The 15,041-nt window shown below is 33.7% G+C and overlaps 3 protein-coding genes across 13 annotated transcripts; all 3 read right to left on the minus strand.

The window, feature by feature from the left end:
* Positions 1-817: 817 nt before the first annotated feature.
* LOC141699661 (protein FAR1-RELATED SEQUENCE 5-like) lies at positions 818-1,515 on the minus strand. Its single transcript, XM_074503509.1, has 2 exons — positions 937-1,515; positions 818-883 (listed from the first exon to the last, which is right to left on the minus strand). Exons 1-2 carry the CDS (start codon positions 1,513-1,515, stop codon positions 818-820), a joined length of 645 nt encoding a protein of 214 aa, XP_074359610.1.
* Positions 1,516-1,551: 36 nt separating this feature from the next.
* LOC141699662 (protein FAR1-RELATED SEQUENCE 5-like) lies at positions 1,552-1,977 on the minus strand. The gene has a single exon (XM_074503510.1). The coding sequence runs from the start codon at positions 1,975-1,977 to the stop codon at positions 1,552-1,554; it is 426 nt and encodes a 141-aa protein (XP_074359611.1).
* A 6,540-nt stretch (positions 1,978-8,517) lies between these two features.
* Positions 8,518-11,801, minus strand: LOC141699665 (uncharacterized). Of its 11 annotated transcripts, XR_012566065.1 has the most exons (7): positions 11,429-11,794; positions 11,230-11,323; positions 10,812-11,028; positions 10,061-10,172; positions 9,769-9,843; positions 9,568-9,680; positions 8,518-9,290 (listed from the first exon to the last, which is right to left on the minus strand). XR_012566065.1 is itself a non-coding variant. In XM_074503514.1 (6 exons), the coding sequence occupies exons 3-6, from the start codon at positions 11,314-11,316 to the stop codon at positions 9,176-9,178; spliced, it is 531 nt and encodes a 176-aa protein (XP_074359615.1). In that variant the 5' UTR covers positions 11,317-11,323; positions 11,429-11,509; positions 11,657-11,797; the 3' UTR covers positions 8,518-9,175. The 11 variants fall into 11 exon arrangements, 6 of the variants coding, with proteins under 6 accessions (XP_074359615.1, XP_074359614.1, XP_074359617.1 ...); XR_012566067.1 differs by lacking the exon at positions 10,812-11,028 and having other exon boundaries at positions 11,429-11,801; XR_012566063.1 differs by lacking the exons at positions 9,568-9,680; positions 9,769-9,843 and having other exon boundaries at positions 8,518-8,650; positions 8,737-9,290.
* Between the last annotated feature and the right edge of the window lie 3,240 nt (positions 11,802-15,041).

Consider the following 15,041-nt stretch of genomic DNA (forward strand, 5'->3'; position numbering starts at 1 on the left):
GCCTTGAATGTTGCACTGGATTTTCAGTGATGGCAATTGCACTTGTGTTGTCACAGAAAATAGGAATCCTTTCAACTTGCAAACCATAGTCTAGCAATTGATTTTTCATCCATAAAATCTGTGCACAGCAACTGCCAGCAGCAATATATTCAGCTTCAGCTGTAGAAGTAGAAACTGAATTTTGCTTTTTACTAAACCAGGACACAAGCTTGTCTCCTAAAAATTGACAGGTTCCTGTTGTGCTTTTTCTATCAATTCTGCAACCTACATAATCTGCATCTGAATAACCAGTTAGATCAAAGCCAGAATCTCTAGGATACCAAATGCCAAGGTTTGGTGTTCCTTTGAGATATCTGAAGATTCTCTTAATAGCTATTAAATGAGACTCTCTAGGATCAGCCTGAAATCTAGCACACAAATATGTAGCAAACATTATATCTGGCCTACTAGCTGTTAAGTATAGAAGTGAGCCAACCATGCCTCTATAACTTGAAATATCCACAGACTTTTCAGTAGTGTTTAGTTCAAATTTAGTTGCAGTGATCATGGGAGTTTTTGCAGATGTGCAATCCATTAGATCAAACTTCTTTAAAAGATCAAAAATATATTTAGTTTGACTAATGAATATTCCATCACTGACTTGCTTAACTTTCGAAATTGTTTATTTGAACTTGACGTCTCGATACCACTTTTGAATCTACCCGCTTTTGGACGTCCTTTTGTTTGTGACCTTGGGGGATCTAATAACGGATCATCTTCTTCATCACTTTCATAGTCCTCATTTATTTTTTTCTCTCTCTTTTCTCCCGGAAAAGACTTAATCACATACTCCTTTTCTCTCCTGATCACGCTCATCAAGTAATTGTACCGCGGAACGGAGCAACTACCAACAACGGACAAACCTTGGAAAGCTTTACACAATCCACTATATCTTGCCGTTTGAGATTCTACAACATTACCAAGCATCCAAGGGGTACACGGTAGAGGTCCCGCAACTTTGTTTCCGTTTATTGTCCACCTCATTGTTACAAGATCTGGCGGTATCATCGTCTTTTGTTTCTTGTTAAGGTAATGGATCATATGTCTACAAATCATCCCGGAATGTTCAAATTTTTTACTTGTACAAGAATAACTCTCGTCGATGGAAACCTTCAAGAAAAATTTCCTTCTATTAATCTCCGGCAATGTGGACTTTTCTACCAAATACATCTTTGAAAGATAATCTCCACAACCTTTCATACTTTTCACAACAAAAGATTGACTTTTTTGAAGCTCTTTTTGAAATCGCTTAAACATCTCTTTTGTGTATATCTTGGAGGCATGTATCTCCATTAACGAGTTAGAGAATAGTCTCTTTTCCTTGTACTCGGTGTCAAAATCGGCTTGAACCTCCCGTAAATATTGTGAGTCCAAAGCTTTTTGTGAATTCTCAATGAATTCTTTCAACCCGATCGACGCTTTCACATACTCATCAAAAAATGAATTCATAGACTCGCTCCTTGAGGTGGTAGTCATACCGGCGGCAAAATGTTGTTTCGTGAAAGCAAAAACCTATTGCCGTCTAATTGCATACATATCATTTAGCCAATTGTGATTTTCAAGATCATATTTCTCTTTCAAGTCCTCCCACCTACCTTCAAATTCCGTTGGTGACAATGACTTGTAGATACATGCATTAAAATCCGTCTTGAACTCCGAGTATTGAGTATACAAAGTAGATAGTTTCTCGGCAAACTTGCTACTAATATGCCACGTACAATATGTATGGTTGGTGCTAGGCATAACCTCGGAAATGGCATTTCTTAAAGCGATGTCTTCATCCGTAATAATGGTAATAGGTAGCTTGTTATCGACCGCTTCCAACCAAGTCTTCAAAACCCATCTATAAGTAGTCTCTTTCTCGTCCCTTATAAGTGCAAATCCAAACAAAATATTTTGGTAGTGGTGATTCACTCCCGTAATTGGAATAAAAGGCATGTCATACCTATTAGTCCGATATGTCGAGTAGAAAGTCACCACATCTCCAAAATTCTTGTACGCGTTAAGCGAACGAGGATCAACCTACACCAAACCCCTAACCCGATTCTCCTCATCCACATCCACTCGGTAGAAAAAATTGCCATCACTTTGTTTTTGCAAGTCTCGTAACAAAACCAATCCACACTCCGCATCACCGGAATCAAAAACCCGTCTTCGAATGTTACGTATTACATTTCGTACGTCTTGAGCGGAAAAACCAATTTTTTCAATACCACCACACGTCTCACTAAGTAAATTCATCACTTTCGGGGTCTCGATACCCGATCTGTTGAATAACTCAATCAAAGATCGGGTAAACGGATCTATGTTGCGTGATCTTTGCATGAAATTTACCTTATCCGATGTAACCATAGCATGATTGTGCTCTAGGTTGACCTTGGTTACTTCCCATTTGTTTGAGCTTACTTTGTGAGCAACACACATACGAGCACGACAACAAGTTCGAGGAATAACATCTCGAGGTCGTTTCCCTTTAGCCCTATCTTCAACTTCCAAGGGTTTTGGGCCCAATCTTCCACCCTTTCGACATATATACAAACGTGACGATATACCACCATTTCTTGAATGCTTATGACTACTTCGAATAATTACCTCGAACCCTATACTTCGACCATAACCTCGATAAAAACTTTCCGCTTCATCCAACGAATCAAACATCATACCAACACAAGGAACTACATCATTCATATTTCCAATAAAATTTTCATCATTAATTTTTTTATCATCATCGCCATTAAAAGAATCATTACTATCATCGGAATCACCGTGAACATCGTGATTCTTCCAACCGAAACCAACATCATCATCACTATGTGTTTTTCGCTTCCCCGGATCATTAACTTTATCTTCAATACTATCAACATCTATTACTTCATCATCATTAAAGATTTTATGATAAACCCTCTTTTTTGTGTGGGGGGTAACATAATTAGAATCGTTATGATCACTAGATGAACTTGAATAATCAAATAAATAAGAAGCCATGGATATTGAATACTAACCTTTTTTTCAGAAGAATAAATTTGAGCAGAATGTTAAGAAGCAGTAAAAACATCAATGTTTCAAAAATACAGATATTTTAAGGTAGGTGTGTGCATTAAATGCACGGCCGCAATGTTTCATTGCGATGGCCGCAATGAAACATTGCGGCACTGTACAAACCCCCAAGCCAACAACTGTAAATATTTGCAGTTTAAAAAAACTTTACAACGTACCCCATCAATGTTTCATTGCGGGGGGAAGTGTCCACCGCAATGAAACATTGCGGTTGGGTTGTTTATTTTTGTTATTTTCTTTAAAATTAGAAAATTAATCAAAAATAATTATAAAAAATAGTTTCTAGACTTATTATATTTCATTTAATATGTTAAATGTTATTTTGAAAATATAAATGTTTATAAGAGTAACTTAATAATAATATCAACGTCGGATCAATTATCTCATGCAATTATCTAAACAAAGAATTAGATATTGAGAGATTATTAGTGGACATGAGAAATTAGAAGCATGCGTGTCCTTTTCTATTTCGAAAGAATTCAGGTAAAATGTCCATTTTTATATTTTTTATAGATAACGAAAATTCGATAAATTTTCATTTTTTTAGTTTTTCACATTTTCAAATTTTAGCATTATATTTGTTTATTAAAATTTAAACTTGATAAAATAAATTGGACAAGTACAAGAAAAATAAAACATTAAATAATTTATTTCATTCAAACATAAATGGAGTACATTCAAATATTTTTTCAAAAAAAATACATAATAACATTTTATGTCGACGGGAATGATCAAACTTTAACGGTGTTGGAAGAACCGCCTTTATCACCCTTATCGTCGTCTTTTTTTTTCTTCGACTTTTCCGCCTTCGCTTTAGCTTCATTTTCTTTTTTTTTTCTTGCGCTCAAGCGCCATTTGAATACGGCGGAGAGCTATTGCCATGTCTTCTTCTCCTTCAGGCCCGTCATAAGCCACACCATCGATAATTACCTTATTATTGTCATAATCATAGTAGCAAACCATTTTTCGGAAATTAGAGAAGATAATGTTGAATGAAAATAGAGAAGAGAATGTTGAAAAAAAATGAGATGAGGCAGGACTATTTATAGGTGAAAATCTGAATTTTAAAATTCACAAAATTAAATTTAGCACAGAAAAAATTTTGCTGAAAAAATTCATTTGACTGTTGAAATAGCCGCAATGAAGCATTGCGGGGGGTCCAAACTGCCGCATTGTTTCATTGCGGTGTGTCCGTCAAGCTTCTGCTCTGTTGACCAGTCAATTCTTATTAATATTTGACTGTTGAAATTGCCGCAATGAAGCATTGCGGGGTGTCCAAACTGCCGCATTGTTTCATTGCGGTGTGTGACCAGTCAATTCTTATTAAATATTGGCACATAAAATAAGTTTTGCACAAAAAATAAGTTTGACTGTTGATAAATTTTTTAAACTAAAATAACTCAATTCACTAAAAAGTATAAAATTAATAATATTATTTTTTAAACTAAAATTATTCATACGATAATTTAAAGAAAAAGTACAGAAAAAAATAAAATTGATAAATTTATTATTAAAATTGATAATATTTTAAAATATTACTACTACTTATATTTAATGTTAACATATTTTAAAAAATTAATTACTATTGAACATTAATATTATTTTTATACTTATATAAATAAGTTAAATATTAGAATAAGCTAAAGAGAGAGGCAGTTTGGACATTAAAAACCGGGAGCCTACCCAACAATGAAACATTGCGGAGTGCGCAATGTTTCCTGTGCATGGCGACATCCCGCAATGAAATATTGCGGAAGTCAAGACCCGTATTGAAACATTGCTTCCTCCCGCAATGTTTCATTGTTGTGGGTTGGCTGACTGCCCCCCAACCCACGTTGGCTCCTGATTAATTCCCTTAAATCTGAATACATATTATTTTCTGGATATTCTCTTTTGACGACTATTTAGTTATCATCAGTGATATGAATGGATGTGATTTTTTTAGTATATAATATATATTGGCAAATACTCAAATACAAACCAATATTAAAATATAAACTACACCCGCATGTTTAATCACTTTTCCCTTCGTTTTAATTTTACTTTTCCCATTAGTTGGTTAACTTTAAAAAAAAAATACCGTATTTTTATTCATCTCCCACTCATCGATTTGCATAGCAAATTTGCTATATTTTGACGACACATCAGTTATTCAACTTACCCGAATCAGTAAACTGAAATCAGTACTAATTTCAGAACCAGTACTTTTAGTGATTCTCGTAGACATAATTAGTGATTTATCGTCGAAACATATCAAATATGGTATTCATACTGATTATTGGATGATGTAGAAAAATATAGTGAAATTAGATTTTAAAAAGAGTTCACTAATTGACGGAAAAAATTCAATTAAAAATGGAGGGAATAATGTGTAATTGTGTGTGGAAGGTGTAGTTTGTATTTTAATTTAGTTTGTATTAAAATAAGACTCTATATATATATACAACAAATATTAGTTGTGCGCGAATTCAAATAACAGAAACAAAACTTCCAAACAATTCTCGAGTCATGAGTAACTCCACTACAATAAAATAGGCCAATTACGACGGGAAAAAATGCGCGCCCAACTTATGATTAATAAAATTAATAAAAATAAAAATGAAAATTATTTAAAGTTGCGACGATTTAAACATTTCGTCGCAAGTTAATTATTTTTATTAAAATTTTAAATTGAATAAAAAAATATTTTATCAAAATTTACAACGAAATATTTGTGACGGAAAATATCGCATCGTCAATTTTACGACGGAAATTAAAATTCGCTGTAAGTTATCAAAGAGGGAAATTTAACTTTTTCCCAAAAACAATTGGCGGGAAAATAAAAATCATTTGAAATTGCAACGATTTGAACATTTCGTCGTAAGTTAAATATTTTTATTAAAATTTTAATTTGAAATTAAATAAAAAAATATTTCATCTAAATTTACTACGAAATATTTGTGACGGAAAATATTGAAACATCCAATTTACGACGGAAATTAAAATTCGTCGTAAGTTATCAAAGAGGGGAATTTAACTTTTTCCCAAAATTTGGGCGGTAAATTTGTCTTTTCTCAATTTTTTTGCAGATAATAATTTATGACGGATTTCTTCATAAATTAACACATAATTTTTGATAATTTCAATTTTAAAAAAATATTATTTCATGATCCAACCATATAAATATCAATATTTATTTGTTTGGATGACATTTCAAGAATTTCAGAAAAAATAAATATTTTGATAAAATAATTTAATATGAAACATTGATTATATCACTGATATATACACACACATATATATATATTATCATCAACACGGTTGGATCGATGAAAAATATTTTTAAAATAATCGAAATACAAATTTAGAGCTAAACACTAGTTGGTTGTACTGATCGAACTGATGCTTGACTGTTAAAATGACAAACCAAATAAATTTATCTTGATAAGAAATTTTGGTTATATCACTAATACATATATCTATTGAAATACATACGGTTGGATCGTTGAATAATATTTTTATTATAATTGAAACACCAATTCAGATTAAACACTAGTTAGCTATACAAGTCAAACGGGTGCTTGACTGTTAAAATGTCAAACCAAATAAAATTATTTTGATATGAAATTTTGGCTATATCACTATTATATATATCTATTGACATCCATACGGTTAGATCGTTGAAAGATATTTTTAAAATAATCGGAACACTAATTCAAGATTCAACACTAGTTAGCTGTAATAGTCAAACTGAAGCTTGACTGTTAAAATGTCAAACCAAATAAAATTATTTTGATATGAAATTTTGGTTACATCACTATATATACCTATTTACATCCATACAATTGGATCATTGAAAAATATTTTTAAAATAATCGAAATACTAATTCAAGATTTAACACTAGTTAACTCTACTAGTCAAACTGGTGTTTGACTGTTAAAATATCAAACCAAATAAAATTATTTTGATATTAAATTTTGGATATATCACTATTATATATATCTATTGACATCCATACGATTGGATCGTTTGAAAATATTTTTAAAATAATCGAAACACCAATTCAGGATTAAACACTAATAAATTGTACTAGTCAAACTAGTGCTTGACTGTTAAAATATCAAACCAAAAAAAATTATTTTGATATGAAATTTTGGTTATATCACTATTATATATATATATATATTGATATCCAGATGGTTGGATCATTGAAAAATATTTTTAAAATAATCGAAACACCATTTAATGATTAAACACTACTTAGTTGTACAAGTTAAATTGATGCTTGACTGTTAAAATGTCAAACCAAATAAAATTATTTTGATATGAAATTTTGGTTATATCACTATTATATATATCTATTGAAATTCATACGGTTGCATCGTTCAACAATATTTTTAAAATAATCGAAACACCAAATCAAAATTAAACACTAGTTAGCTGTACAAGTCAAACTGGTGCTTGACTGTTAAATTGTCAAACTAAATAAAATTATTTGATATGAAATTTTGGCTATATCATTATTATATATATCTATTGACATCCATACGGTTGGATCGTTGAAAAATTTTTTTAAAATAATCGAAACACCAATTCAGGATTAAACACTAGTTAGTTGTACAAATCAAATTGATGCTTGACTGTTAAAATGTCAAACCAAATAAAATCATTATGATATTAAATTTTGGTTATATCCCTATTATATATATCTATTAACATGCATACGGTTGGATCTTTAAAAAATATTTTTAAAATAATCGAAACACCAAGGATTAAACACTAGTTAGCTATACAAGTCAAACTGATGCTTGACTGTTAAAATGTCAAACCAAATAAAATTATTTTGATATAAAATTTTGGTTATCTCACTATTATATATATCTATCGAAATCCATACGGTTGAATCGTTGAACAATATTTTTAAAATAATCGAAACACCAATTCAGATCAAACACTAGTTAGTTGTACTAGTGGCATGCTTGACTCTTAAAATTATTCAGCAATCTAGAATAACTGAAAATATAAAAAAGTGAACATTATTTTATTGAAGATATAGATATGTAAATATAAGTTAAGTTTATAATTTAATATATATTGTTCTGCAACCCCAAGAAACCCCATAGATTGGATTCTGCAACCCCAAGACACCGTAACTAAAGTTGTGGGATTTATTTTAGTATGTTCTGCTATATATGAGACAGTTGTAACTCTTATTAATATATGGGAAAATAGTACATGTTATCAATTTATCCTGTTATCACAGCATGGAGCAATCTTAGACCAGAAAGTTATAAGAAATAAAAAAAAGTAATTGGAACTTGCCTCATCGATTACTAGAACCCGATTACTAGAACCCGGATAAACTTTAAAATGTTCTTATCCAGCATTTGGCTCAAGCTCCCCATTGTTGCAACTAGTATTGTAACTAACAAATGGCAAGATTTCTAATCCACTAATACCACTACGGCTTTGTATATATGTACAACACGAATATATATATGTACACTACAACCAGGTTATCCTAAAAAGGACTGGAAGCAAATCCGCTCTATTACGTCAGCTAGTCCAATTTCCCTGCCTCTAGTCAAGCTAATTAGCTCAAATCTATTCCAATGGGAAGAAATGAGTCAAATGACAAAAACACAGGGAGTAGTAGTTACCTTTGTAAAGTTTTCGTCTAAATCTTCATCCTCAGCGAGCTTCATTTTAAGATTGGCCACTTCCTGTCCCTCCTTAGCAGCTCGAGCTTGCTCAAAAAGAGAACTTGCACAATTACCCTCAGCGGAAGCAACTCATTTTGTGTTGCATCAGTACTGGTTTCCATGGAAAACTTAAATATATATAGGAAACTTATGATCAAATTATATCAGTTCTTTAGCTAAATAATTAATCTAAAAAAGGTTTACGTATATCAAACATAATAATGCTACAGGCCCAAATGTGATCCCGAAGGATAACCAAGTACATTTAAGACAATACAACAGATAGAGATCTCATCCGGAGCCTAATTTAGGACTTCAATGGAATGTCAAATTAAATTAAATAAAGGAGGCATACATTGCGGTTAATGGCACCAGGGAGACCCTCAAAGAAAGCAGGCTAGCCACAACCAGAGCTGAACTTAGTTGTAGACTTATAAACAGGTGTTCCACAACCACCATAATTATACACCCCATCATCATAAAACTTGTCATAGTGACCGGTTCCCTTGGGCCTGTCAATACCAAAATTGGCAACAATTACAATTTTTCCTAAATTAATAAGCATACATGTAAAATAAACAAAATTTAAGACAAGAATTCTATTTCATGTTGTCATAACTACTGTATTATTCAAAATCTGCTCTCACTCCTTTTACAAATGTCGAGGGTTCCAATCTTGTCAAAGACAAGGCCGAATGTGTGACGGTGTTAGTGTATTTAACTACCCCGGGTTATACTCATGCTAGGATATTTATATCGTGCTACTGGTTCCAGTTCCTCAGCATGTACCTTCGAAGCCTTTTTGACCGGGGGAAACAGAGAACAATCATTGACCATGTTGACCCAAGCCTCAGGAGATGCCCTTGGACCTGGAACACTCCCTCCTTCATTAAACATACTCCCTGTCAGGACCACAAGTTGAGACATGTATAGTGAGACATGAAAATACAATTCCATTATAAAACTAAGTATAAGAAGGCCCAAACTTACCAATAAATTAGTTCTTCATGACATCAGATTCAACCACTTTTCTTTCAATCTGTGTCATCTGGCCAATTTTCTCCTCTAGGGTCATTTTGCGGGAGGGAGAGAGAGGGGGGGGGGAGATTTGTCATGACATATACATACATCTAGGGGGAGATAGGCAGCTACCAATATTTAATACTTCTAAAAACAAGTAACAGGGAGCAGTGATTTTTCAGACTCAAGTTCTGACTCCAAAATGTACCAGCAAAATGAAACTTTCAACTAATTTATAAATTGGAGGTGAATGGTGTCTCACCAGCTCTCTCTGTTCATATCCTTCGCTTCTCTCTCGTACTTCTGGATTGTACGCTCATCAACCTGCCCACTAAGGAAAAGTATTTGACCCCTAATTGTTGACTTCCCCGTATCTGCCATCATTTAAAGCATTAAATAAATAAAATATTAAGCATCAGCCCGGCCGTATCAAGTTCATTTGTGCTAAAAAATAACATACATCAACTTTGTTATCTAACTTTATTCAATAAAAAACTACAGATGAATGGAAATTAGAGAAACATAAATAGATACAGAAACAAAGGGAGAAAATGAAAGAGAGTCGTCCATTAAAAGAAAAGAATTAGAAAATTTAGAGGGAGATAGAAAGCTTTTGTGCTGAGCCCATTTACAACTATCATATTCAATATCATACCGAAGATGGTCCGGTAATAATCTAATCGGCTACTAAGCATACAGTATAGATGTCAATATGAGACGGGAAAATATAGGAGAGCTTTTAGTGAACAGGTTTCTATTAACATCTCTACGAAGTAACTAAGACTCCAGAAGTGTCACTAGTAAGGCCATATATAAGGAATATGGAAAGTACTTGCAAGATCCTCGTACATCATGTATTGGGAGCTTGGTGCAACTGTACTATATAACGGGGATGCAACTGTACTATAGACTCTGCTTAGTTTTTTGTTTACACATAACGAGGTAACATGGCGGCCAACATATTTTGTGGAAGTTATGACATGTATAAATAGTCAAATATACACCGGACACACCTCTCCTTTGGCTCCCTGAGTTTTTTAAATAAGGGAGGAAGCTCTGAAACTCCCCAGAAGACAAGTGTACCATATTACGTTCTAAAATTTGATTTAAGCCAAGCTCAGAACAAATTTCTGCTTTCATGCATGTCTCATCTTTTCTGTCCAACAATTCCCCAACAATTCCTTGAAGACCTCTTCGAGCAAATACTTCAGAATCTTGCGTAACACATACCTTATAAGTAAAATAAACTATGAGTACACAACCACTTACAATAAAACAAGCTAAAAATACATATTACAATAAAAGAAGAAAATAGCTCAAATAGCATTTTTGTGACATACAAATAGCTCACACTCTTTGCTACTTTTTTCACCATTCAGGAGCAGAAAATAAACACCCTACACTGAGAAAATTGAAAATGTCAAGACTTACAACTCCGTAGGCACCACGTAATCCATATAGGCAGCAGATATAGTCCGATACATAACCCAGAACACTCAAGTCATTATCGAAAACCATCACATAGCTGAAATTCAGATTTTAACAAGCAAGTTAAAAAATAATCAATCAAACAGAAAATAATCGTCTAGAAAAGTCCAATTGATTAGCAATAGCGGAAATATACAAATACCTATTTTACATAATCTTCAACCACGAAAGTCAAAAACACATCCTGAACAAAGAAGCTTCTTGGAAACATCAATATCTAAACCTTGTTATTATGTTAAAAGCGAGAAAAATGAGTGAGAAAAATCATATTAACAATCGAGAAAGCAAAGAAGAAATGTTAAATATCTTGTAAAACAGAGAGAGACATAGGGGGAGACAGAGGGGGAGAGCAGGGAAAGCGGATAGATACATAAAGATTTCAACCGAAGCCCCAATTGATGAATTACCCCAAATTTTGAAGACCCCCAATTTTGTCTGGAAGAGAGAGAGTTGTATTATTTGAGAGAGAAAGTATTTGGAGAGAGACGGTGATTACTTAGTTTTTTGGTTATAATTTTTGTTAAAAACAACGCGGCAATTTTGCCGCTTCTGAAATATCACTGTTGTTTGCTTCTTTTCCATTTTTCTTGTACTTATATTATAATTATTAATCTTTGTTAGTTCTAACAATGCAACAAGAATTACAATTCAACAAGAATTACAGAAGGGGGTTGAATGGAATTCTTGAACCTTTTTCACAAATTATAAAATGTTTTATCTTAATAATATATAAGTGTTTGATTTGCAAAATGCGGAATAAGAAGTTAGTAAAATCAAAACACAAGTAATTAAAAATACAAGTCCTTAAAAACTTTCTGGTGGATTTGAATGTATCCACCAGAGATATATATTATATCAAGAGAACTCTGTGTAGCAAGATTTGCTCACAGCTGCTTACAAATGTGAACAACTAAGTTTTCAGAGAAATGCTAAGAATATAGCTTACAAATGTTTCTCTTAGAATTTTCTTGCTTAGTGTTCTTGTTGTTCTATTTGCTGCTTCTTGGTTTATATATCACCAAGATTACAAAGTAATAAGACAAGATAATAAAACAAAATCTATCAAGTCTAATACTATGTTGCTTCATTACTCTATTCCAACATCTTTGAATATCTTCATAATAGCATGGAAATGGCAATGCTTCTTTGTTCTCTAAAACCCAGTTGAATAGGCTTCCACATTCCTTTTGCATACACTCGATGCATGTGACTGTGTTGTCACTGTCAACAGATGTTCGAATTGATTATCCATCGGGTACATGATCTTCTGTCGGGTTACCTTGTTGATCATCCGTCGAGTGGCATTGTTGTTTATCCGTCGGGTAGCTATCTTGCACTTGACTTCATTTCATTTATGCAGAATTACAAGACATCATCTATGTACAATTGTTCAACCTATTCTGCATATCTAATTAAAGTTAACATGACTTGAGTGCTACTATAGAATCTAAACAAGGTGTATGCAGAAATGTGCTACAGACTCATTATTACACAAGCTACTCACTCGATGGATAATTGATCATCATCCGTCGGGACTATATTGAGTCATCCATCGGGACTATATTCTTTATCCATCGAGGGCTATATTTTTCACTAAGTAAAATCTACTAAGGTGTTTTGTTAATGAAATCATCAAGTTCACAACATATCCACAACAATCTCCCCCAATTTATGTCTATTAGAATTGTAGCCATAAATTAAGAGAAACTTGATGATAACAAAACACTCTAAAAATACAACTTTAAAGGTAAGTAGATAAAACTGTAAAGTGCTTCAAATAACAAAATGTACAAAGATTAGCTCACATTTATTTTCAAGGTGCTCCTCTAGCCTGAGCAGATTAATCTAATTCTTTGAAGGTCCGGATCTCTTTCCAAGCTTTCTGTTGTTTTCTTCTATCTGATTTGGGTTCTTTTGGCCAATTTCTTGTATCTTTGAGATTTCTTCTGTTGTGGTTCAACTTGCTTCTTTGGATCTTGAGATTCAGTGATTTCAGATGGCTGAGCAGGAATTTGTTGTGTTGGTTTCACAGCTTGTTGCTTGGCCAAGATAGCAACTTGCTCTTTCATTTGTTTAGCCTTTTTAGCATCTAGAACATCTTGCTTCTTTTCTTGCTTCAATCTTGCCTTTTCTTCTCTCTTTGCTTAAGCAAATTGAGGATGTCCAGCCACCACACAAATTTCTTTACCATTCCTGAAAACTTTAGCAATTCTCCTTTTTAAAGCTGAATCAGCTGGATCCTTGTAGAAGGTAGTGGATCTCAATAACAGTTTCTTCTCATCAGGCTTTGGTGTTTCATATACTGTATCCAAAGGGTTCTTTAGTGATGATTTTGGATAGTTCACCCTTGGCTTCAAAAGTACTTCATCCTTTGGAGACTTGATGCAGGATGGTTGTCCTCTTTCAAGATAGTTCAAGTTTATTTCATCCACATTGATTTGCCTAACTTGAGAGTGATGAATAGCTGACTTTTCTGGCTTCTTTGCTAGCCCAAAATTCTTATGAATATCCTCATCAATTTTCTCCCAGTTGATTGGCTTCAACTGCTTTTTTTCAGCTGCTCTTAAATTGGCTGCTGCTTCATTTATCAGATCAATGCTATCTTTGGCTGGTGGCTTGATGAAAGTAATTGAAGGCACAATAACTTTGCTCACTTCAATGTCGAACACTTTTTACTCCCCCTCACTCCTAGAATTCTCTTTCTCCCCCTTTTTGTTATCAACAAGTTGAGTAGAGGAGGTGTGTGCAGCCACTAGTTTCTGAAGCAAGTCTGTTTATTGAGCTTGATGTAGATGAATTAATGTAAGAGATGCTTCCATTGCTGTCATTCTTGTATCCAATGCATCTATCTTTGTGGCAAGATCAGAATTTTTTCTAAGCTGTCTCTTGATGTCAAGCATTGTAGCTTCTGGAAGTTTAGAGTCCATCTTGTCAGAAATGGCCTTTTTCATCTCATCAATATCACCTTTGATAGTGTTGACATCTCGAGCATGTTGAAAACCTTGGATTTGTTGGAGTTGCAGAGAAGCAAGATGTGTTTGAAGGAGCTTTTTTGTGTCGGCATTTGTGGTGGTTTGAAGAGCAGAATTTGTCTGATTTATTAGTTGAATCAGGGTTGTCTTGAAGTAGTGTTCATCACAGTGTTTTGAAAATGCCCAAAATGGCATGCCTGATCTTGAACTGGAGCCTACTTCTCCCCATATGTCCAATGGCTCTTCTTCACTATCTCCACCTCCACCTCCAAAGAATTCTTCTGAACTACCAGTCTCATAATCAACATCACCAGCTGTAGAGGGCAAAGATGTGATGGAATCATTAGCTCTTAGCATTGACTGTGTGGTGTGCACCAAGTTGAACATCCTTTCTGCATTGTCATTGCCCTGTTCAGCTAGAAGTTGATATGCTGGAACAGGGTGATTAAATGTCTCAGCATCAAGGGAGGTAGAATCTATAACAGCTTGAGGTTGCTGAGATAGTCCCTCCCTGTCTGCATCCTAGACATTCATTAACTCACTTGCAATGAGATCCATCCTTATATCTCATGTACCTACATTTCTCTCATTATCTCTCTTTTGTTGCATCAAGGTCTCACCTTGGCTCCCCACCCTCACACCCTCACCTTCACCATCTAAGGTGGGACTCCTCACACTCTCTTTTGCCAATCCTAAAGAACTGGATTGCATATTTTCACTCTTTTCCTCTCCTTTTTCCTGGGAGCAACCCAGACTCTCACTCATAACACTCTCTTCCCTCAA

Source organism: Apium graveolens, unplaced genomic scaffold (genome assembly GCF_009905375.1).
Source record: "Apium graveolens cultivar Ventura unplaced genomic scaffold, ASM990537v1 ctg100, whole genome shotgun sequence".
In the NCBI taxonomy this organism is placed as follows: Eukaryota; Viridiplantae; Streptophyta; class Magnoliopsida; order Apiales; family Apiaceae; genus Apium; species Apium graveolens.